Below are 24251 nucleotides of genomic sequence, written 5' to 3'. Positions count from 1 at the left end.
CCCCCTCCTCTGGCTCACACAGTCCTGAGTGTCCAGTGTCCCAGCCTGATTACACTTTATTATGACTCTGTTTCCATATTAAGGGCAGAGACCCAGTCTGCCTTCTCATTCCTGAGACCCCGTCAATCACTAACACAGGGCTGGGAAGACATTTTTCAGTGGGCTGCAGTGGGATCAGACCCTGCCCCCTTTGCCCTCTTCCTGGGCATCCTCGAAGGTGGGTTGACGCTCCCTGGCCCTGCCTGGCTTCCTGCAAGTTTGAGGCTGTCGTTTGGGTGCAGGAATGTGATGTAATTGTGCAGATTATTTCTGGAGGCCCCACTGATCCAGGTGTGTGGGGTGGCCACATCTGCCCCACCCTCGGTAGCCCCAGCCCCACAGTGGCCCCCAAACCCTCACTCATACATGCCCGCACCTCAGTCCCCAGCAAGGGGAGGGACCCCCTCAGTTGCCCTCCCTTCTGCATACTAGTCTCCTCCTACCTCCATACCTTTATTAATATTGTCTCCCCATCTCTTGAAATCTCTCCTCCTCCCCAAATCCTGCTCATTCTCGAAGACCCAGAATCAGTCTTACTTCCAAAGCCAGTGCTCACACGGCTCAGGGGTGGCACCATAGGCCCCCAATCTCTCCACCACCCCAAGGGATGTGGCCACGGTTCCCATTCTGCCCCCCATCCAGTGCCCAGTCCAGCATTGACCAGAGTACCCCAACCCCACCCAAGCCCCATAAACACAGTGTTGATTGAGATGCCGGGTGGTTTTCCCCACGTACCCCTCCCCTTCAGGAAGACTGTTTCTTAGGGACAAGTTTATTCCAGGGAACACACTAACCTCTTTCATAATATCTAAAGGCATACCAGCTACAAAAATATCAGGCTCTCAAGTGTGGCCAGCTCAGTGTGGGGCCTGGTTTGAGCCGTGACTGCTGCCAGGTAGGAGCCCATGGCTTCCTCCTGGGCTGCCTTGCAGGCCACAGGGACCCCAGGAGGAGCGGAGAAAGCTGTGGGAGAGAGGAAGCGCTGTGTCTGGTCACAGTGGTGTGTTCCAAGGTTGAGTGGGCCCAGCTGGAATCCTAGGTTGTCCCGGCCTGCATCACCAGCCCCAATCAGGAGAAGGCTTCCGTGAAGCCTGAAGGCTGGCGGCAGAGCCAGCGTCGGGAGGCTCCTGGACCGAGGGCCTAAACTACCAATTGCTTTCTCCAGAGCCCTAGCTGGCTTCCCAGGGTCAAAGGGGCAGACCAGAGCCTTCCCAAGGCTTGAGGTTCACAGTGCTGACAGACTTCCACCCAAGCAAAGCAACCCCCGGCTGGCCCTGAACCCCCGGGACCTGCTGACAGAGCTGGTGTCAAGCAGAGAGGCTGCCATGGCTGGAGTGACAGATGCTGGGAGAGCTGGGGAGGGAGTGGGCGGGGAGGATGGGAAGTGCTCCAGCACAGGCAAGGACACGGCGGGGTGGCCTTCCCCACCTTCAGGGCTGGGCACCGTTGGCCCGGGCGTCCGATAGGGCTGTCTTCCGGAAGGCCTGCAGGGCTGGGTTGTGCAGCAGCGTGTATGCCAGACCCCAGCGGGCCCTGCCTCGGCCTACCCGGGGCCCCGCTCCCTTGGCCGCCCGGTCCTTGGTCTGCAGCAGCTGCATCCCTGAAAAGAGACCTTCCGTGAGTCACTCAACACACACCCAGCCAAGCCCCACCCCCAGCACCGAGACCTGAGCAGAGTCTGTAAACCCTTTGTGTATGTAGGGTGAGGGAGGCCGAGACTGGGGCTCCAGGTGCCCGTTCACAGGGTGGGAAGCCAGGAGAGTGTGCGGTGCAGAAGCGTGTTTGTTAAGGCTCAGGGTGTCATCCTCTGGGTGGCCAGCAGAAGAGGGAAAGGATGAGCTCTGTGGAGGGGACTGGAGGCAGGGCTGGGACAAGGGTCCCCCTCCCTACTACACACTTCCCAGGCAGCAGGGCGGGGGAGGACGTACTGCTTGGGAGAGGCAGGGGGTGGCCTGGGGTGGTAGGGGTGACGGAGCCCCTTAGCTCTGAGACAGCTGTCTCATTCTCCACGTGAGGAGTGAGTGTGTGTGCACACACGTGACAGAAAGTGTGTGTATGTTAGTATTATGGGAAAAATTACCCTGAGACGGACCAGGAGAATTCTCACTTCTTCTCTCCCACAGGCAGCCCAGAGATGATGTGGGCATTTTCCTAGCCCTGTCTCCCTTGCGTTGCTGGAGAGCGGGCCTGCCTCCTTCCTGGGAGAAGCCGGGTGGGCTCAATTCCCCCCATTCCCACTGGAAAGGCTCACCTTCCTCTTCCTCCCCCAGTCTGAGGCCATCCCGGGGCGCCGTGCGGGGCTGGGGCCTCCGAGTTCGCAGGAGCAGGACGCAGAAGGCCGTCGAGGCTGGATGTGACTGGCTGGCCTCCATCTTCAAGAAGTTGCAGTATGTGTGGTAGCCTGGGTGGGTGGGGAATGGCCGTGCTAGTGCGGGGGGGCCCCAGCCGGCACCTAACACAGACACAGGGAGTGCTCTGCACACCCTGCATGCGAGCTCGTGGGCACCTGAGCGTGTCGCACGTGCACTGCACATGGCCCCCTACACATACCCACAGCCTGGGGTTACAGACATCCTCTGCAGAGACCAGGTCAGGGCAGACCCTCCCGCACTGCTTGGGCAGCCTGAGCATCCCCTGCCCCCAGCTCCTGCCCAGTAACCTTACCGGGGTCGAAAGTGGCGGCTCTAGGTGGCAGCAGGCTGAGGTCCATCTGGCCAAGGTGGACAGCATTGTAGAGGGCAGACAGCAGCACTCGCCAGGCGGCCATCATGGTACCCACCAGCACATTGATGGGGAAGAGAAGGAAGGTGGTTGCATAGAGTGCTCGCCTGGGGTCAGGGAGAAGAGAGCTGAGGCAGGTCCTCACACAGAGTCCCTTCCTCAGGGTCAGTGGCAGACCTAGCTGACCACAACTGCCGTGTATTGGTTGGTTACACCTCTGTGTACCCATCTTCTGGGCTGGGTCTGCTCTCTCAACCCAGCTCACTCATCCCACCCATCTGGGAGACAGAGGCCCAGAGAGTCTGTGAGACTTTGCTAAGGCTGTCTGGCTAGTCAGTGGGGTTTAAGTCCAGGTCCACCTGGATCTTTCTATGACCCTGGTGCCCCCACCTCCCTCTTCTGGGTCCCTTGTCCACTGACTCTAAGTCTCTCCTGGGGCTAGCACGGAAATAATATTTCTGTTAACCTCCTTCCTGCAAAGGGGAAAGCAGTATTGATCCCCAAAACAGGAAAGGCTCATGGGGGTATTTCTGGCCGTGTGACAGGTAAACAGAGAGGTATTTTGGACTAAGCTGGGTCACTGACCCCTTTTAAGGCAAGTTCTTTTTACTGCTCACTGGGCTCCCCATTAGAGAAAGGGGAAAGATGGCAGACGAGGGAGAAGGGCACAAGGACAAAGACACCGAAGAAGCAGCTGAGGGCCTAAGGGAGGCGCAAGCCCAGGAGCAACCTCACCGGTTGGTCAGCTCTGGGCGCCCATGCTGAGTGTCTAGGAAGATCCAGTGGGCTGCCATGTTCTGCAGGGTCACAGCCAGGGCCAAGGTCAGCCAGAAGGGCCTGTGGGGGGTGAGGGGATGGGGCGGGTGTCACTATTAGTGGTCCTCGGGAAAGCGGTCCCAGAGCCCTCGGTCCCTTGCCTCACTCACCATGAGGATTTCAGGGATCGGAGGAGCAGAAGGTTCCTGCCATGCAGCACGGGCATGAACACCAGGAAGGTAAGGGCCAAGGTCCCCAGGAAGAAGAGGATCTGCTGCACCAGGAGCCCTGCCAGCATGGGGAGGAGAACAGGGAAAGGCATCAGCCCACCCTCCCAGGAGCCCCAGGCTTTGGAACTGGGCAGACCTGGTTTCAGATACCTGCTCTGCTGCTGCTTAGCTGTGCCACCTTGAGCAAGTTATTTTACCTCTCTGAGCCTTGGTTTCTTCCTTTGTAAAAAGGGGATAAGCAGCCCCTACCCAGGAGGGCTGTTGTGAGGATCCAATGAGACAGTATCTGTGGCGGCTCTTTGAAAACCACAGAGTGCTTTGCAAATGTCATTTTCCCCCAGTTGCTCCCGAGTCCTTGAGGACAAGACAGTATTTGAAATTAATGTTTGCATTCCTACTGGCCAAAGCCTGGCACATGGTAGGTACCTGAAAGTTGCCTGTTGAAACAGTCGGCTAATTGTTTACATGGGATATGTACAAAAGGGTTTCAGAGGCATAAAGTTTACCTATACGAGGAATTATGACTTTTAGTGCTAGTGATTCGTCCACCCCTTTATCATCTTTTTCCACCTCCGCCAGCAAGGTGAGAACTGAAGGAACCAGCAGCAGAGGGAGAAATCAGGCCCTTGCTTCGGCAACAGTGGCCCCAGCCCCCTCACATCTGCAAGGACTTTATTCACCGCAGTGCCCAAGGGGAGAATCAGAAACTCGGAGCTTGGAGGGGTCCTTGAAGTTAATCTAGTCCAGTTCTCTCAGAGTAGGGCCCTCCTTGCGGCCCCCAACCATGGCCGCATAACCATGCTTGAATACTCCCAGTGACAGGGATGACCTCCTGAGACAGCCCATCATGATATTGCCCTCCCTTACAAAAGCAGGAACATGTCTCCTCGAACTTTCCAGCCCTGGGTCACCTTCTGTGTAAACCCCTGGTGGCACCCAGGAGCCATCCTCATGTGACCTTTTACCAAGGGCCCCTGCACCTGCCCCCCCACCCCACCTGTGTGGACTCGCTGAGGGCAGGGAAGGCAAGGTGGGTCCCTCCTCTTGCTTTTAGCCCCAGAGCCAGCTCCAGCACAGGCAGACCCCAAGAGGCAGCCAAGACCTGCTGGGAACCCTCCCCTCCCCCACTCGGGCCCGTGGGGCCTGCCGAGGTCAGGTGGAGTGGGCAAGGGGGCGCTCACCAAGGCAGGTAAACGCAGTCTGGTAGGCGGTGAAGCTCATCCAACAAAATATGGCCTGGCGGGAGGGGCGAGGGCTCGGGGGCCGGGGGCCCAGGTCCAGGGCGCCCCCTCGGTGCAGAGCTCGCAGGTTGGCCCTGGGGTGGGAGTGAGGAAGCCAGCGATCTCAGGGAGCACACACGCTCCCTAATTTCCTGCTCTGGGCCAGCCTCTGGCTGAACTCCCAGTCTAAGTACAACCCACGGCCACAGGCAGGGAAGCCCAGAGCTGTGGGAGCCCAGAGGAGCTACTAACCCAGCCTGGGAGATCAGGGAGGGCTTCCCGGAGGAGGTGATGTCTGAGTTGCGTCTTAAAGGATGAATCAGACTAAGCTGGTGGGGGGCGGGGCAGGGATCAAGGGAGACAAATTAAGGCAGAAGGCTCAACCTGAGCCAAGTCAGGAACGTGGGACACAACAGTAGGGATGGAAAGTGATTGGCAGCTCGGCCGTCAGGGCAGGAGGCAAGGTTCCAGGCAGGCAGAAGCTTGAGGGCCTTGATATGCCAGCCTAAGTAGAGCCAACCCTGTGAGAAAAGATCCTGGGGCAGGAACCCTGAGGCCTGATAAACGTACAGCATACGGACCAGCTCCCTGCCAAGTCCCTGGCCCTCCCCTCCCCACCCACTCTACTCCCAGCTACAAGCTTCTCTCCCTCTCTGCCCACGTTTCCTCAGTGCTCCTTACCATTCACCATGAAAGGGCAAGGTAGGCGGCTTGGCATTCCATGTCCCACAATAATCTCTCTGGTGCCCCAGCGCCAGCCAGTCCACTCCTCACCCACACTTCACACTTGTTCTTGCCCACACAGTTCCTCCCGCCTGTGGCACCCTTCCTCCCTCATCTCCATTCCCAGGTAGCATGCCAGCTTTCCCAGGTGGCCCCACGCCAGCCCTTCGTCAGCCGTACATCAGTCGCAGATGTTTCTCCAACCGGACAGGGATGCCCCACCATCTCCACCCACCACAGGGCAGCTGGGCAGCTGGGCTCAGTAACAGCCTGGTCCTGCAGGGACTCTCCCTCCCTCCAGCCCCTAGCTTCTCCCCACAGGCCTCCTGGGTCAGGGGTCCTGCAGGCCCACAGGGCTCTGACCCCTTCCCCACGTCTGCACCGGGGGGAATCAGAGCCTGTCACTCACCTGTGTGTCACCAGCGAGCGGGTCAGCATGAGGAAGGTGAACAAGCAAGACAGAACCAAGGCCGAGATGTAGCAAACTGGAAGGTGGAAAAGGAGCAAAGTGGGAGGTCAGGGCCTGGGGGGTCTCCTGGGGGACCCCGAACTGCTGCCAGGATGGTACCTGGGTGGGAGTTATCCCTGCCCCACACCCCACTCTGAGGGGTGTCACATCCCCTGTTCTCAGATCCTCTTGTCACATCCCCTGTTCTCAGATCCAGTATAAGTCGATGACCTTGGTTGACCAATACCAGGTGACATCTGGTGGCCAAGACAGACAGAGGCCGGCTCTGAGGCTGCAGACCTGGCCCTCACGCTGGTCTTGCTGCTTCCATTGCTGTGTGACCCCCAGTGAGAGACTCCATCCAATGTGGCATCTGCCTTCAGCTCCATGGCTTCCTGGCTGTGTGGGCTTCAGGGGGTCATTTCATCTCCCAGCCTCAGCTTGCCCATGCTGGGCACACTGCTGGGCTGCCCGTCTCCCAGCATGCTGTGAGCCATAAAACCCCATCAGGGCCTGCGTCAGTGGCCTTTGTTAAGATGTGAGCGCCCGTCAGTGTGGCCTGAGTCCATCAGAACATCAGAATGAGGGAAGTGACCACTGCTACCCATCTCCTCCCCGGGTCGCCACCCACCCTGTCCATTTGCACAGATCATGAGTTCCCTGTATCACCAGGCTGGAGGAGAATGCATGGTGTTGTGAACAAGCCTGGCATTTAGCATAGCGGGGATGCAGGGCTACAACCCTTCCACCCTATATCCACATCTAGTCTTACTCAACACCCTCATAGTAACCCCACAGGAGAGGCACAGGGAGACATGGGACCCACAAAGAAGCTGAGACTCAGAGAGAGGGCCTGACCCGCCAGCCACACTGCTAGGAAGTGACAGAGCAGGGGGTGCAATCATTTCCAAGCAGACCCAGAATGAGCCCAGGGTGTCTGCACTCTGATCTCACTGGTCAGCCAAGGGAAGTGTTCCTGGCTCCCATCAGAGACTCAGGAGGGGAGCAAACACACACGGGAAAGGCAAGCACTAGGTCCTTGCAGCCACAGGTTCTGGAGATGTGGGTCTCAGCACTGACAGCATATTAGGATCACTTGGAGTTGTTCAAATTCCCATGGCCCAGGCTGTACCCCAGACCAATTAAATCAGAATTTCTGGGCATAGGACCCAGGCCATAGCTTTTGGGAAAGCAACCCCAGTAATTCCGATGTGCGGTCAGGGTTAAGAACCACTGAACTGGGTTGTTGTGTTTTTTTTTCAAAGACGGAGTCCTAATGATCTATTTCAAACAGCAACTGATTGAAATCAATCAGCCAACCGACATGTGTAGAGCTCCTGCTACAGTGGTTCTCAAACTCAGGCTGGCATCAGAACCGTGGGGAGGGCTTGTCCAATCACAGAGGCTGGACCCCACCCTCAAGGTTTCTGAAGTCTGGCTCGAGCCTTGGGATTCCTTACAAGTTCAGGTGATTCTCAGGCACAGCCAGTATTGAGGATGACCGCTACAGAAACCTGGGGCCGATCTGCCTGTCCCTGGCTCACTCCTCTGGGGGCAGAAGGGGGCACTTTTCTGAAAGGCAAGGCTAGGAGAAAGCCCTGGACACGCGCAGCTCTGCCCTCCTAGAGCCAACACGGTACCAGCGAAGGTACATTCTGGACTGTTTCTGCCAGGAGGTGAGGAGCCTGCCTGCTGAGGCTGCCCAGGTGAGTGAACAGGTTAATTGGGGTGAAGGGTTAGCCAGCCCCCTTGGCCCCAGCCTGGCCTTTGGTCTCCATTTGCCTATCTCTTGTTCCTCTCTACCTCAAATGTGTCCAAACTTGGGTCCCTCCTAACCTGGTACCCATAAAATCTTCCTGCACTTTGCCTCCTCTGGGACTCTGCACCTGCCCCCTCCTGGGCACTGATTCCATGGATCCGTCTGTCTCCCCTACTCAATCAAGCGCCTCTAGGACAAGGTTGCCCTTAGAGCTTCAGCGCCCATTTTGCAGGTAGGAAGATGGAGGTCCAAAGGAGAAAAGTGGCTTGCCGGGGTCACACAGCTGCTAAGTGATGGAGCAGGAATTCTAATCTAGTCTGCCTGACTCAGAGTGTGAGATTTCTCTGAATGATGCCAGCCTTATAGTCCAGGTGCTAGGTGGGCAGCCCTAAAACAGGCTCTCGGAGCTCAGAAGACATTCGCTTCTTAGGCTAAGAACAGACCAAAAGGTCCCCAAGCTCAGACCTATCTCAGTTCCATCCCTGGCTTGCTGAGTGCTTGGGGCATATCTCTAATCCTCCTGGGCCTCAGTTTGCCTTGTTAAACACTGATCTGTTTGACCCCTGCATCCAAGGAGATCCAAAGTGGGAGTCTTTGGGCTTGGAAACTGCAACATGTGATTAGAAGTGTCAGGTGTGTTGAGTAGAAACCAAATCCATTGTCCTGGACATGTCACTTCCTCCCTCTGCCTTTTGATTTCCTGCTCTGTGGGATGAGATCAATGATGCTGACCTAACAGGGCTGCAGTGAGCAAGGTGTGAGCTTGGATGTGGACTGATGTGGGCCATGTCTGCTCCTGCCTGTGGCCCAGATTGCAGCCAACTTGGAAAATCTCCCTGGAGATGTCATTTTCAGCCCATCCAGAACTTGTCACCTGTCTATCTTGTGGGCTTTGGCCACAGTTCCAGGGAGCAGACGCACTCAGGAAAGTGGTGGGAGTGGTAGTTGGGGAAGGAAGCAGTCACTGCATATACCCCTGCGCACTCCTACTCCCTCCCTGATGGTAATGGTAAGAAAGAGCTGCAGAGCAATCACACCTCCACCTGCCATACTGGCAGCCTAGACTCTGACGATCACATGCTACTCCTCCAGAGCCAGGGTGCCTTTGCCTGTGCCTTTGCCAGGGACGCCCAAGCCAGCAGAGGGTGCAGGCCCCATGACACCTGACCACTAGGCTTTGTCTCAAGGTGATGGAGAGCCCCAGCCTGGGCATCAGGAGATTGTGTTCTCCTCTTGGCTCCCGTCTGCCTGGCTGTACGACCTCAGGTGATTCCCTCCCCGTGTGTCAAGTGAGGATACTTCTCAGTCTCGTCCACAGGGCTGTGGAGGTGGCGTAGGTGGGAAACAGGGCTAAGGGATAAGGAGGCATCAGACCACAGAAGGGGAGACTAGTACAGTTCCCGGGCCCAGGAGCTCATTGTCAAGGGAAGGAAGGAGAAAGCAGGTGCCTGGAGGACAGGGATTGGGGAAAAGAAAGCGTCCGCCCTGCCTGACCCCACCCACCTGCCATGAGGATTAGCTCAGAATCCTGGCGCACTGTCCCACTTCACTGCCTCCTTTTCCCTTTCCCCACCCGCAGCAAAGGCCCTGGGCTGTCCCCTCAGCTCACACATACCACACCCTCCCCCATCTCCACGCCTGCAGAACTGGGCAAAGTCACTAGGGGTGGGGGTGGGAGACACCACACAAGCTAACAGCGGCCTGCTGAGGTGACCTTCAGGTCTCAGAGACTTGGAACTGGAAGCTCCAACCACCCCAATTTGGAGATGAAGCAGCCAAGATGCAGAAAGGGGAAGGGACGTGCCCAAGGACACCCCGCATGTCTGCAGCACCTGGGACAGAGCTCAGGTATCCCAGCTGAGGTCCCCACTGCCGGCCCTCAGGGGCTCCCGAGAGGCCTCACCTTCCAGAGCCCACAGGTAGTGCTTCACCAGCTCCACCACCTCCTGCTTGTCCTCTGAGAGCACGATCCCAAAGCCAGCCAGCAGGTAGGAGATGTCCGTGGTGATCCCTGCCCTCACCTTCTGGATGGTGGGTACCACGCCCACCAGTAGCAGCAGGGCCACCTGGAAGAACCCCCAAATCAGGGCGGCAGGGCCTGCCTGTGCTCACACCAGACACTCCCATCCCAGGAATAGTGTGCTCTGAGACTTCAGGGAAGAAACTCTGGCAGCACACGGGCTGCCTCCACGTGCCCATCACCCTTCACAGTGTTCTTATCTGTCCTTTAGAGCAGCATCCTCGTGCCAAAAATCAGCACATTACAAACAGATACGACTTTAGCCCCATAGGCCTCAGATATGCTTTCAAGCAGCACAAGTATACGTGTGTATCTCTGACCGCCTATCAATCGTCTATCTATCTAAAACTTCAGAATATAAAATTTCCAATTTTTCCATGTTGGACAAAGCAAAGTGTCCTAAAAATGAGCACAGGCACTGAAGCTGGACAGACCTGGATTCAACTTTTGGCTACCCTGAGATATTAACTGTAGGAACTTGGCCAAGTTCCTACAGTTCATCTCTCAGCCTCAATTTCCTCCATCTGTAAAATGGAGAAAAATCATACCTGCCTTCCAGGGTTTTTGATTTTTTGTTTGTTTTTTTTTTTCTGAGGGGGGCATAGTGGTGGTGGGGATTTATCAAACATATATTATCTCACTAAATCTTCCCAACTAAAAGGAATTAATCTATTTCCTCCATTTCACAGCTAAGCTAATTGTTTCAGGGATGTTGGGTAACTTGCCCAAGGTCACTCAGGAGGTAAATAAAGGAGCTAGGATTTAAATCCACATTTATGTGACTCCAAAACTCGTGCTCTGACCCTGTGTGAGCCCAACAAGAGTTACCATCCCCTCTCCTCTGGGTGGGCCAGCATTCCCAAGATGGCCAGAAGCAGCTGGACAGGATTTGGGTCGGGGTTTTTGGAGAGCTGAGCTGAGGGCCTGAGCCATCTCAGCCTTGGGGGTTGGGAGCAGGGGTCCAGAGGCAAGTGGCACTACAGAGGCAGGACATACCTGGTAGATGGCCGTCCCTGTCAGAGTGACTGAAAGCACCAGCTTCAGGGGGAGTCGGAATCCTGCAGTCCCCAAAAGGAGGGGTGTGGTGAACCCCAGCGCCATCCAGCCCCGGGAGCCCCATCCCTCCCAAGAGGCCTAGGACAAGGGCCAGAGCTCACAGGACCCTGGACCACCAAGGCCAGGCCAGGGGCTTCCCCTTGTCCCAAGCTGGGGTTGTTCTTCCCGATGACAAGAGTTTTGGGGAAAGGAGCGGACCTTCTACTGCAGCTGTTCTATGCAAAAGAGGGGTGAGGTCACCTGTCACTCTTGACCTCAGCTCCCCACGCCATACCTCGCTGTGGAGTGTAGACGTAGTGTCTGAAGTAGATCCAGGCCCGGGACAGGAAGCCCTGCTTGGACATGTGGGAGCTGCAGAAAGACCCAGGCAGGAGGGAGCTCTCAGGGGAAGCCCCTGCCCTGAGCCTGGGCCCCAGGGTTTGGTTCATTCCTCATCTCTGCCCCACCATGCTGCCCAGTGCCAGCCTCCCAAACAAGCCTGCCTGCCCAGACCTGTCCCCTGGCCCTAGGACCTCACCTGCTTTTCAGCTTCTTCTGGCAAAGGAGGGTCCTCAGATATTCTTCAGAGTAGCTGTTCTGCAGCCCCTGTGGCGACAGACAAATGGATAAGCAGATGGGACCTGTCTCAAGCCATCCCTGGGGCCCTGGCCCAGGGTAGGTGCGCGTACAAACCTCTTGGCAGTGGTGGAGTACAGAGAAGGGCCATCCCGTGGGGACGAGGTCCATGCCCCCCAAAGCTGCCCTTCCCTCCTCCGTAAATAAAAGACTAATCAGTCTCCTATCTAAGAACTCTCAATGCAGGGAAGTTCTTCCTAAGGTCTATCTCCAACTCTCTCCAGCTTTACTCAGTCACATCACATCACTGCTTTCCTCCTGGCCCTCTGGCCTCTAGTAGCCAAGACTGAAGCAAAAAGGGAACTTATGTCCCACGAGCACATCCCTGACCAGGACACAGGATAGGGCCATTTCAGGTCAGGTCCCCCCAGCCCTCGCCTACTCCAGGGAGATCACAAGGGTGACCTGATTTGTCTAAGCCACATTCCAGGCCTTAAACTCCCTGCCAAGTGGCAGAGGCCCACAGTAAGATGCAGTGAGCCCCTGGCCCCTGACGATTAGGAAAATATAGGCCATGGTCACCTGTTGCCATGGCAACCCTGGGATCCAGGGCAGGTGTGGGTCAGCTCAAAGCTTGACTGTGTCCTTTGAGGCTTAAAACTCTTTGACCAAGGGCCAAAGAGGATTCTAGTTCTCCTCAGACTCCCCAAGAGGAAAGGCATGCAATGGAGGGAGAGGCCGAGAAGATCCCTGGAAGGGGAGGGAAGGGCCTGGACGAGGTGCTGTGTGTCCTGGGGAGCTGCTCCCCTCTTCTGAGCATCTGGAGGGCAGTAGTGACAAGTACTGAGGACCCTACTGCTACCCTGTGAGAGCGAAACCCGGAGTCAGGTGGGCCTGTGGGGGACCCAGGGTCGCCCCAGAGATGCTGAGCCCACCCACCTCTTCTCCCCTCACTCTTCATCCCTCCATGGGGACCTCACTCCTTCTCTGCCTTCAGTCCTAGCCCCTCTCCTGAGCTCCAGGCCCACAGTCCAGCTGCCCGCCAGACCCCTCAGCGCCACACACCTACAGCTACACATCGTCCCCCGCACACCTGCTCTCATCCAGCCTTGTGTATGTCAGCAACTAGCGCCACCACCCACCTGCTGTCTGTCCTAGATGCCACCCTTCAAGGCTTTCCTTCACCCTCCACATCCGCAGAGCAATCAGCCTTTTGCATCTGTGTCTTTAACCTTTCTCAAGGGCCTCTGCGGAGCAGTCTCCCTCTTCCTCCCCTCTCGCCAGGAAGAGCACTGGGCCCCGCCTCCACCCATGCTCCCAGGTCAGCTGGATGAGACCTGGTTGCACTTCTCACAGCGCACTGTAAATATATGTTGCTGCATCCATCTCCCCCAGCACACTGGGAGTCCTGGAGGTCCGACACAAGTCACTCGGCTAAGTTCACAAACCCAGCCTAGGGCCTGGCACAGGGCAGGTGCTTAGGAGGTCTACCTAATCTCAAATAAGATTGCCATATCTTGTAAGAATTCTCTCTTGCCATGGGTGCCAGCCGAGGGCCTGGCCTGGCCTTTGCCTGGGGAGGGAGGACCAACCAGTCCCTCTGCGACTCAGCAAACATTTTCTGAGCACGTGTTATGTTCTAGGCTCCACACCAGGCATGACCACGTGTAGGGGAACAATAGATATGGGCAAGTCCACGGTGTCTTGGGTGCTGAGTACGAGCCCACCCCAGCCCTGCCCCTTTACCTTGGAACCCGCTGCTGCCCCATGACTGAAGCTTTTCACCAGCTGCACTGGGTACCAAAGGCTCAGGAATCCGAGGCCCAGAAGGAGAGGCAGAGAGGCCAACAGAGAGTAGTACCTGTAGATCTGGATGGACAGAACAACGCCTAGACACACCTACCTTCTGCCTCCTTCCCCCAACCGAAGACCAGGGTTCATTTCCCTTCCCAGCTCACAGGGGTCCCTGAGGGTGGTCTAGGATGCATGGGAAGGCTTCTGGTTCTTTCACTACCCCCCAGCCAGGGCCACTTGGCACCAACTTCTACTTCCCCTTCTCAGGCCCTGCAGAGGTGCCTGCCCCTCTCCCAGGCCCCTGGACTCCCAGGTCCCTTACAGGAGCCAAAGGGAGTATGTTTTGTAATCCTCTCCTACCCACCCCAGGGGGCTGGGATGGGGCCTGAAACGGGGGACATCCACCTTCTATGTCCCTACGTTCCTGGTGCTTTGACACGGGCCTGATTTTTTCTATTACAGTTTGCAACCTGGGCATCTGGGAAGTACATGCTCTGCCTCCCGGGGTTGAGGCCCTCCTAGGGTTGCATATGTATTCATCTATTTGTTAATTCAATATGTTTTTATTGAGAGCTTAGTATGTGCCAGGTCCTGGCTGGTGAAAAAGACCAACGAAGTCCCTGCTCTCACGGAAACCACCTAATCTTCAACTCTACCCTGAGGGATTCGTGTTACAACTTCATTTATGGGGGCAGGGCAGGGTGGGGGGGAACCTGAGTCTCAGAAATGTGGTAAGGGGTCCTCAAAACACCTAGCACCACCTGGCACCATTTCGTATATTTGTTTGTTTGACTGTGTGTCCCCTTCTGGAATGGCAGCTCTTGGGATGTCAGGGACGTCACCTGTCTTGTTCACAGCTGTATTCCAGTGCCTGGAAATGTCCCTGGTGCAGAGTATATGCTCAGATATGTTTGTGGAATGACCAAAGGAAGGAAGGGATAAAGTTGGATTCAAATCTGGGTTGTCTGACTCTGTAGGCCACACCCCCACCCTTTGGGCTCTGGACTGGTCAAGCTTCACACCCCAGCCAGCTCCAGTGAACCAGGTTCTGAGGTTCTGTAATTCTCTTTTTAGCCCTCTGAGACCATCCCCCAGCTCAGCACTTGCGTCCTCCAGCTCTCTTCACTCCCACTCCAGTCTGGCCAAGGGAAGTCTGGGAGATCAATAATGGGGGGATTTCAGGCTTCCTCTCCCTCCTTCTCTGCCCCTTCCTCCCCTCCTTCCCCCTCCCAGACTGGAAGCTCCTGAGGGCCGGCCCGGCTGCTTGGTCCCCAGCCTCTCCCACAGAGGGGCAGAGCTTGGAATGAGCATGTGTGTATAGGCGTGGAATCCTGTGCAACAGGGAAGCAGGACAGAGAGGAAAGGAGCCACACTGGTTTAAGCAGCTTCTCCACGCCCCGCCGCCCCAGGCCGTCGTAAGTCAGCGGTTACCTTGGGTGACACCGGACACTCTGCCCTTTGCCAGACCTGGACCCCCAGATGAGCCCAGGACAGCACGCTGCCGAGCAGGTGAGCGGCTCTATGCCTGACCGTGGCACAGACAGCCAGGGGATAGTAGAGGGCAGGGTAATAGAGCAGAGCCAGTATCTTCCACGGCCCTGGAAGGCAAGACAGGCCGAGAGACACAGGATGGAGGGGCAGATGTGGGGCCTGGGTCCAACCCACCCAAGCTTCTCTCCTGTCTCCATCTTCCCAGCCCCTCAGCTGATTCCGTGGGCAAGAGCCCTGCACGCGAATCCAGGCTCTGACTATTATCAGCTCTGTGATCTTGGGCAAGTTACCTCTTGGAGTCTCAGTTTCCCCGTCTGTAAAATGGAAATAATATATAGTACATTAGCAAAGGTAAAATGAGAAGGTATGTGTACAGTGCCTTAGCCCAGTGCCTGAGTTAGTACTCAATAAATTAGGCTACTATTTTATTACTCTTCCCTTCTCTGACCCTCGGAACCTGCCACTGTAAAATGGGGCGAATATCTGCATCTTGTGGAGTTGCTGTGAGGATCGGATCATCTAAGGAGGTCATGTTGCAGGGCAGTGGCTCCTCTGGTTGGCAGCTGTCCTTTTTACCATCACCTCCTTGAGCCCAGCTCAAGTCTCCAGGACCCCTCCCCGCACCCCTCCCCACCCTTCTTCATGCTCACACGGGACTGGGCTGTCTGGGGGACTCAGCCTGTGCTCCCTCCCTCCCGAGGGTGGGATTTGCACAAGAGCAGAGAGGGCAGTATTGACTCAGGACAGAGCAATAGAGGTTTCAGGCACTGTGGTGGGACAATTGGGGAGGGCAATGGGACAGCGTCTTCTGGTCTATGGCTCATGACTGGAATGGGGAGCCCCAGTACTCTGGATTCCCACCTGCCCCCTCCCATCAATCCAGCCCAGGGCCTCAGCTGTGCTGGGTACCTTGGCCGGGTGGTAAGGCGAGAGTCAGGAAAGGCAGTGGGTCCTCAGTGGGGAGGAGCAAGCACAGGGAGCTGAAGAGGACCGTGAAGACGGCGGCAGGCACGGTCCGGGGCCTGTCCCCAGCCAAGAAGTCCACAGGGCTGGTGCAGAGGCGGGGACAGGACAGGGGGGAGTTGCTCAGGCCCTGCACGCCCATTACCACACACCGAGTTCCATAAACCGGGGAGGTGAGTCAGTTCCACTTTCCAGATGGGGAAACTGAGGTCCCTTCGTGCATTCATTCCACAGATGTCTGTGTAGTGCCTCCTATGAAACCAGATCTGGGCCCTGTGGCAAAGTGACTCAGGAACATCCCCTGCCCCACCCCCTGCAACAGGCAGACACAGAAGGAAGAAGCCTGAGCACTGCTCCCTCCACCCACTCTGGAAGCTTCAGGAAACAGCCGCCTCCACGCTAATTGGTCTGTCTGGGCTGGCTGACCTTCAGAGAGCTGGAGAGTCACAACATCCTTATGCAACAGCCGCCACCCTGGCCTGGGAGTGGCCCTGGGGCAGAGGGCAGACAGCGGGCATGGCTGTCCCAGGCATCACCCCTCTGGGCTCAGGGCAAGCCACTCAGACGCTCTGCTTCTGTGCTCCAGTTTGCCTTCATGCCCTGAGGGCTCCATCCTGCTTCTCCCAGGCCCTCCCCCAGGCGGGGCATGCTCTCTCCTGGGCCAGCCAGTGTGGCAGAAACCCCAGGCTAGTTCCTCACAAAACCAACATGGCAGGCCCCACCTCAGTGTGCAGCCCAGGCCTGGGGTGCAAGGCTGTCTACACTGGGGATCCACCTACCACCTCACCCCAGGCCTTTGGTCTCTCCCACACAAGGCTGCCCGGTCCTGTCTCCTCAGGGTCATCCCCATCCCAGACTCTGGGGTTGCTGGGCTGAAGGAGACGGGGAGAAAATTTCAGCCAGAGGGACTGGAGGGCAATCCCTCATAACTCTGCCTCGAAGCATCAGGGTCCAGGTAACACCCTCAGGGAAATGAGGGTCAAGATGGCATGGAGAGGGGCTTCCCTGGTGGCGCAGTGGTTGAGAATCCGCCTGCCAATGCAGGGGACACAGGTTCGATCCCTGGTCCAGGAAGATCCCACATGCCACCGAGCAACTAAGCCCGTGCGCCACAACTACTGAGCCTGTGCCCTAGAGCCCGCGAGCCACAACTACTGAAGCCCGTGTACCTAGAGCCCACGCTCTGCAGCAAGAGATGCCACCGCAATGAGAAGCCCGGGCTCCGCAATGAAGAGTAGGCCCCGCTGGCCGCAACTAGAGAAAGCCCGCGCACAGCAACGAAGACCCAACGCAGCCAAAAATATTAAAAAAAAAGAAAGACAGTGTGGAGTGACCACGGCCTGTCGAGACTATGGACTGCCTGAGGGGGTGTGTCCTAGAGCTGGGCCCTCTTGGGCTCGGTCTCCCTGGGGTCTGGAACAGGAGTGGGTGCATCTGAGTGGGTCCCTCCCCTTCCCTCAGGGGGTCCCAACTAAGCCTGGAGATCTGGGTGGGGATGGGGAGACCCCATAGACTGAGAGAGTTTGGGGTGTCCCAGAGGCCAGAGCTGGCTCCTAGGTACCTAACAAGCCACCACCCTCCCAGCTGGGCCCCCTGAGCGGGGGTGCCCAGGCCAAGGCACCAACCTGGGGAGCCCAGGCCTGCCGTGCCCACAGTGGGGCCAGAGCTGGCGGCGCTTCACCAGCATGGCCAGCAGCAGCAACACGAGGATCTGAAAGGAGAGCACAGAGGAGGGCTCGGGTGCCCAGGCCTTCCCCGAGGGGCTGAGTCAGGGCACTCAATCCCAGGACCCCCTACCCCGCAGTGCACACTCCTGCAGCAACTGGGGACTGGCTAGGAGGTGACAGAAGTTTGAAAGGTTGGTCTGCATCCTGGTTTGGGTCCCCACCCTGCGAGAACTCCCGGTACCCACTCCCATATGTGGGCTCCCCGAGTCTCCCTTCCCCAGCGCCAGCAAAGAACACACATCCCCCTGTTCAGGCTGGCAGTAGGCGGCAAGCCAGTTGGGACTCACCGACAGCACGACCAGGCAGGCGTGGTAGAGGCCGGGTGGCACGCTGGGGTGGCAGGAGGGCACCAGCCTGCAGAGTGAGTGAAGGCTGGGTCAGGCCGAGGTAGGGAAACCCCAGGTGTGCAGCCCAGTCTGGGGTTCCAGGCTGTCTATACTGGGGCTCCACCCACCACCTCCCTTGACCCTCTGATCTCTCCTAGACAGTTCACCTTCTCAGGGCCATTCTGGGCCTCTGATGACCCTGACGTGTGCCGGTCCCATGCCCAGCTCTGAGGTTACAGGGCTGAAGGAGACAGGGGGCTCCCAGGGGAAGACATGGGAGAAACAGAATTGGCCAGCTTGGCCTTTCTATCCATCAAGGCCCACTTCATTCCTCCCTCCTCCAGGAAGCCTCCCTGACTGCTCCAGGCCTCAGATCTCTCCTCAGAACTGTGGCTGAGTGTACCGCCTGGGTCCGGCAATCAGCAATGGGTCCTATGATTTGTCTTTCACTCACTGGAATCCAAGTTTGGTCTGTGTCTCTGACTGGAACGATCTACCTTGGTCTTGCAGGATTTATGTCTCTTCTTTACCTGTTTTCTTAAGGGCTGAGTAACGTGGCAGAGAAAGGTATCAGGTAGGAGCCCCGAGCTCAGGGCTGGACGTGAACCTAGGAGAGCTGATAGGACTGGGTTCCTGGGGGAGAGGTAGACCTCTGGGTTTGCCCAGATGGAGCCTGGGAGCGCCAGAAGGAGGTAACCAGTGTGGGCAAGGCCACCAAGTTCTGGTGGGTGAGGCATCAGAGGAAGCCCTGCAGCTGCGCCCTCCCTGCCGCAGGCGGGGCTCACCCACCCAGCTGGGCTCCTTCCTGCTGTGTGGAAAAGAGGGATCCCAAGGGTGAGCCTGAGTACTCTGTGCTGGAACACCCCGAGCTTGGGAATCCCAGAGAGTGAGAAGCAGGAGAGAACCCGGTCACGCGGGCTTGTCCTTGGGGTGGAGGGACAGAAGGAGTCTGTTTTGTGCGATTTCTTGGCCAGGGCAGAGCCAGCCTCTTCCCAGAGCAGTAGAGTTTGTGCCATGCAGGGGATCAGGTTCCTGCTGTCTGAGCCCAGGCCTCACGCTCCGCGCTTGCAACTCTGAGGCATTTTACTCGAGTATGTGGGGTGGGGTTTGGGTGAGGCAGGGCCCCTCACCAGCCCCAAGAGTTCAGAGCCACCACTCCAGGCCCGCTCAGCCTGCATCTCACCACCTGACAAAGTCCTACTCAATCCTGCGGCCCCCACCAGGCCCAGCCAGGGCAGGGGCTCCGTAAACCGTCCCTGGAGCAGCCTGACCGTTTCCCACTCATCCCAGACCAGGAGCCACCCTCACCTCCACGGACCCCCTCCAGGGCCCTGTCTGGGGGCAGCTCTGGCCCTTCCTGTGCCACCCGGGGCCCCCCCCCTACCCTTTACTTAGCTCAGTTTGGCGGAGGCTCATGGACTCTCAAATGTTCGAGGTCTGAGCGACAGAAATTTAGCTGAGCAAATGTTTGGCTCACAGCTCGTGGACCCATGTTTCGTGCTGTGGGACAGGCCGGATGGCGCAGACACAGAGAATGCTACGTTGGGGAGGGCGGGCGCTCGATCTTTGAGGGAGCACACGCAGATGCTAAAGGATGCAGAAGAAGGAGAGGAATCTGGGGCAAGGCCTCAGAGGGGGTGGGATTTGAGTTTGAAAGATGGTGGCATCTCTTTAGGCAAAGAAGGGGCAAGGGAGCTCCATGTAGAGGAAAGAGCATGAGAAAGTGGAGTGACAGGCAGTAGACAGTGAGGCTGGGGCCAGGCAAGGTTTTCAGCTTGATTACAGCGCAGAGGGCTGGCTGAGAGCCGGTAATAGCAGGCATGGGAGGCACTAGGGAGCCACTGAGGGCGTCTGAGCGGGACAGTGTTCTAGATTTTAGGAGATTTCTGTGGCTAGATTTGAATAACAACAACAACAGTAACTAGTATTGACTAAGCATCGAGTGAGCGCCAGGCACTTCCTATGTATTGACTCAGTTAATTACCTAAGAGGTGGGTGCTGTTAGTATCCCCCTTGCCTAGATAAGGAGAACAAGGCTCAGAGAGGCTAGGTATCTTGCCCAAATCACACAGCTAGTAAAGCACCAGAGCCAGAATTCGAACTGAGGTAGTCCGACTTCAGCAGCCGCGTGTGACCAGGATGTGAGAGGCAAGGAGTACGTGGAGGAAGATATTAAGTTGAACCACGTGAAACTGCCACTTCTTTCCATCAAAAACAGTTGAGTATCGGCATTTTCAAATGGCTCAGCATAAACAGTCACGGGGGAGCGGGAATGTCAGGCAGTATCTCAGGGGTATTTAGGTGGAAGACTTTACATGCCTTAATGTAGCGGAGCAGAGAGAAGGGGAGTTTCTGGGATGACTGTAGGGTTCTGGGCCTTATTCCAAGACGAAGAGTGAGGACAGAGTCCAATGGAACCCAAGGAAGCTGAGGCTTGGTCTTGGGCAATTCAGAGGTGGTGATGGGCACTCAGGGACAGAGGCCTGACTGCAGGATGGTGAGGACACTGAGACGGAGAAGAAGCAAGGCAACTGTTTCTAGAAGTCTGGCTCTGAGGTAGAGGTTGCAAAGGGCCCCATCCAGAGGGGAGGGCAGAACACATCTGTGTGGGTGAGAGGGAAAGGCTGACTGTCTGGGGCGGGGGTCTGTGGGCCTGTGGTCCCCGGGGGGCCTGGAGCCCTGCTGCTTGACCCTCTCCCTGCTCCCACAGCAGAAGAACCTGCAGATCACCCTGGCGTTGACCTCTCTTGGTGGGAGGGCAGGCCATGAAGGAAGCCTCCCAATTCCGCCTTCCAGGCAGCCCTTTGAAGTGGTGGGGAGGTGACTGACATCCTGGACAGCTGCCACAGATGTATTTGTATCCCCAGGCTCTGGCTGGGAAGCCCGGTATTGATGATAAGAGTGGATGACACATGAGCACATGGCAAGTAGGGCCCATAACCTGACCAGAGGAGCCTCTGGGGGTAGAAAAGAGCCAGCTCGGCTTACACACATCAATCCTATGTCCACAGAAGACCCCAGACAGTGTGCATCCCATCGCCATCAGACTCACCCCCACCCCCAACCTCTCCAACCAGGTCCTGGTGCCAAGGGGGCACTTGGATAAATGTGACCAGGAGATTGAGTCCATCCCAGACACTGTCACCAGTGCCCACAACCTCGACTCCAGCCTGCTGGGGCGCGCTGAGGCACAAGGGGGACCACTGTGCAGAGCTCCTCAAAGCTTTGGTGCACCACCTCGCCGGGGTGTCTGACTCACACAGGGAGAAGTGAGTCCAAGCTTGCCTCCTTGGGATTCCCCTGGGATCCCAGCTTCCCACTCCCACCTTTGGCAGGAAGTTCGACTTGGTTTGGCCAAGTAAGTAGATTCAAACAAAGCTCTTCATTCTTACCTGCAGTGGGAGAAGAGAGCTACAAATTCTAGCTGACACCCACCTTAGGAGTGGTACTGCTCATCACCTAGTCCCTGCCATGCACCCAGCTTTATTCTAAGGCCATATGTAAATACCTGAGCCACAGAGCTGGCTGCAGGCACCTGGCCCCAGCCAATGCCTGGGCCCTGAAGTGGCTAAGGACACAGCTTCAAATCAGGGCCTTAACTCAGGTCAGATTCTGTGTCCTCTTGGGGCTCCCAGGCCCCTCTCCATTCTGCTGCTTCTCCCACCTCACACATACACAGCAGGAACCTGGGGAGCCCTGGGCTTTCGAGGTCAGCCAGGGAAGGGGAAGAGGGCACCCTTTTGCTGACAGCAGGGCTGCTTTCCAGGTGGTCAGAACCCCGAGTCCTCCAAACAACATCTCCTTCCCCCAGGCCTGGGTGGGGTCTCCATCCCTGCCGGGTGACCCCAGCCTGGCCAGGCCACAGCCCTGGCCTCTGGGGAGGCACGCGAGCATTTTTCCCTTCTCCGGTTTTGGTTGTTGATGGAGAACAGATGTGCACACATCTGGCTCGGCAACCCCCAGCCTCACCTTTCTAGTTCCGCAAACCTTCAGACAGAGAAGGGAGGTAGGGGATGGGGCCGGGGCCAGGGACAACAAGGGGAGAACTGGGCTCTGGGGCCCACGCAGGCAAGGCGTCCTTGGCAGCATGGGGGCACAAGGAGGCCCAGCTCCTCCACCAGGGTACCCAGACTAAACAAAGATAGAAGGGATCTGGGCAGAGGCAGCTGTGGGCCGAGTCCTCAGGCCACACTGGGCTGGGCTGAGGCCGCCTCCCTCCCCTGGGCTGCCCGAGCACTCCTGCTGAAGAGAACAGGGCCTCCTCAGCTTCACGGAGCCTCAGACCCCAAAGCCAACTGGGGCGGCATGTTTCCTCAGGCCTCCCCCTGCCCCAGGCCTGCCCAGAGAACCTGACGCTTACTAACAGCACACCCCAGATGGTCACCACAGGGGCCAGTAACACCTTGAAGGCAGGCCCGACTCCCTCAACCACTCACCCAGGACTCTCCACCCTGGTTACAGGCCAGAGTCACCCAGGGAGCCACCACAGCCCAGCTGGATCTGAGTTTGCAAGGATGGGGCCCAGGAATCTGTTTTTTAAACACACCACAGGGAATTCCCTGGCGGTCCAGTGGTTAGGACTCAGTGCTCTCCCTGCCAGGGCCGGGGTTCAGTCCCTGGTCAGGGAACTAAGATCCCACAAGCCGCGTGGCACAGCCCCCCAAAATAAAATAAAGTCAAAAAAACAAACACACCGCATAGGTGCTTTTTAGGTGACTAGCCTGGCCCAGGTCCTCCACTTCAAGTTTCTTAACACCAGCACAAAGGCTGTTCTCACCTAACAGGCGAGGAGACTGAAGCCCAGAGAGGCTGTGACTTGCCAAGGGTTCACACAGCAAATGAGCGGCAGAGCCCCTCTTAGCAGCCCTCGCTCAGGGTCTTCCCCACACCCCCCCATCAGTAACCTCTGCCACACCCCATGCGCTGGCCGACAGGGCCAGGGGTTCCGACTCACCCTTCCGGCTCAAGCTCCTGGCCACCCTGGGGCTCGTCGATGTACCAGCTGCCATAGGAGTCATCGTCGTCTGTGGCCCCGGACGAGGTCTGGTTCCCTGCTACCTGGGTCGACATTCTCTAGTGCTTTTCCTCTGACCCCCAAACCAGAGGGAAAAAGCCACTACAGATGTGAAAAGAGGCTTGGGGCGGGGTGGGGGGGGGAGAAAGAAAACTCAAACAAAGAAACGTTTCTCTTTAATCCTAAAGGTTACTTTCTTGCTTTTAGCTCTCTGGGAAAAGCCCTCCTGGGAGTGAGGGCCTGGGCCGGCTGGCACAGGAGAAGGGGAAGGGCTTCTCCTGTCCCCTCCTGTCCCTTCCCTCCCAGTCTCGCGAGGTCCTGCAGGAGGTAGTTATCCCTTGGGGATGGTGCCCCCTCAGGGTCCTCGGGCTTTTGCTGGGGCACCCGTCTGTCTCTCTATGACTGGCCACCGGTAGGTTTTGACTCAAAGCACCATTTTCAAAGAAGTTTTGTCCAATCCAAGCTGCCCACAGAGAGCACCCCCTTCCTTCCCCCTCCTCAAGCCCACCCAGATGGACCCACAGACACACACTCAAGGAAGGACCAGGGAGGAAGGAGCTGCGGAGATGAAAGGGTGGGCGGGCAGCGGGCAGCGGGCGGGCTCAGCACCGTCTGCCGGCCCCTCCCAGCTGGACTCCCAGCCCCTTCCGCTCTCAGGGGTCCAGCCCAATCCCCCCTCTTTGTTCAGGCTCCCTCAAGACCATCCCCCAGCCTCAGCCTGCCCCTCGCTGGCCCCCTTGGGCCTCAGTGATGGGAACACACCGTGGTCCTCACAAGACCCCCTTCCGGAGGTGGAGGTCCGGCTCCATTGGCGGCCTGAGCCTGGGAGGAGTGCGGCCAGGAGTGCCGGCACCTGACTGCACGCACATACCTGCCTTCGGCGCCTGCCCCAAATCGCCCACACATCTGCAGGGCCTTACAGACAAGTCAGGCATTCCAGCAACCCAGGGAGACTGGGCCAGGGCCAGAAGGAGGGGAGGGAGCCCGTCCGTTCCTTCTCCTGGAGGAACATGTGTCTCACTGGTAAAATCTTTTTGTTTCTCCAACTTGATTTCACAAGGAGATAACTCACCCCCACAAGGCAGAAATTAGTCCTTTAAACACGAACCAGACCCACGGGGAGGCAAGAACCCTGCCTGCCTCCTGTTCCTCCCGGAGTGTGGGGTGAGAGTGAGGGCAGGAGATGGAGGTTCCTCTCCCCCTCCTGGCCCCCAACCGGGGGTGGAGGTATGGCAAGATGCAGACGAGACAGAGAGCAGTTCTCAGGCCCCCTATCCCTGGGTGGGAGTCAGGCCCCCTGAAACTTTGAGGGTCCCTGTCCTTCCAATACCCCACAGGGCGCCTGGGCCATGGCCCTACCCAGCTAAGGCATTCATTCAACAAGCTTTTCAAAAGGACGTTCATCCATT

At 57.5% G+C, this 24251-nt stretch overlaps 1 protein-coding gene across 3 annotated transcripts; it reads right to left on the bottom strand.

The window, feature by feature from the left end:
- Nucleotides 1–831: 831 nt before the first annotated feature.
- Nucleotides 832–23419, bottom strand: STRA6 (signaling receptor and transporter of retinol STRA6). 3 transcript variants are annotated; one of them, XM_060293543.1, is made up of 19 exons: nucleotides 23375–23419; nucleotides 22783–22963; nucleotides 17790–17856; nucleotides 17401–17525; nucleotides 15722–15861; nucleotides 15103–15126; nucleotides 14753–14919; nucleotides 13274–13396; nucleotides 11490–11557; nucleotides 11247–11323; nucleotides 10913–10974; nucleotides 9800–9962; nucleotides 6099–6174; nucleotides 4928–5061; nucleotides 3687–3804; nucleotides 3496–3597; nucleotides 2704–2867; nucleotides 2291–2440; nucleotides 832–1639 (listed from the first exon to the last, which is right to left on the bottom strand). In XM_060293543.1, the coding sequence occupies exons 2-19, from the start codon at nucleotides 22896–22898 to the stop codon at nucleotides 1470–1472; spliced, it is 2046 nt and encodes a 681-aa protein (XP_060149526.1). In that variant the 5' UTR covers nucleotides 22899–22963; nucleotides 23375–23419; the 3' UTR covers nucleotides 832–1469. The 3 variants fall into 3 exon arrangements, with proteins under 3 accessions (XP_060149526.1, XP_030730863.1, XP_060149527.1); XM_030875003.2 differs by having other exon boundaries at nucleotides 17401–17486; XM_060293544.1 differs by lacking the exons at nucleotides 22783–22963; nucleotides 23375–23419 and adding an exon at nucleotides 22606–22703 and having other exon boundaries at nucleotides 17401–17486.
- Between the last annotated feature and the right edge of the window lie 832 nt (nucleotides 23420–24251).

Source organism: Globicephala melas, chromosome 2 (genome assembly GCF_963455315.2).
Source record: "Globicephala melas chromosome 2, mGloMel1.2, whole genome shotgun sequence".
NCBI lineage: Eukaryota > Metazoa > Chordata > Mammalia > Artiodactyla > Delphinidae > Globicephala > Globicephala melas.
The sequence above is the reverse complement of the archived record's forward strand: the minus strand, read 5'-3'. Positions and strand labels throughout refer to the sequence as shown.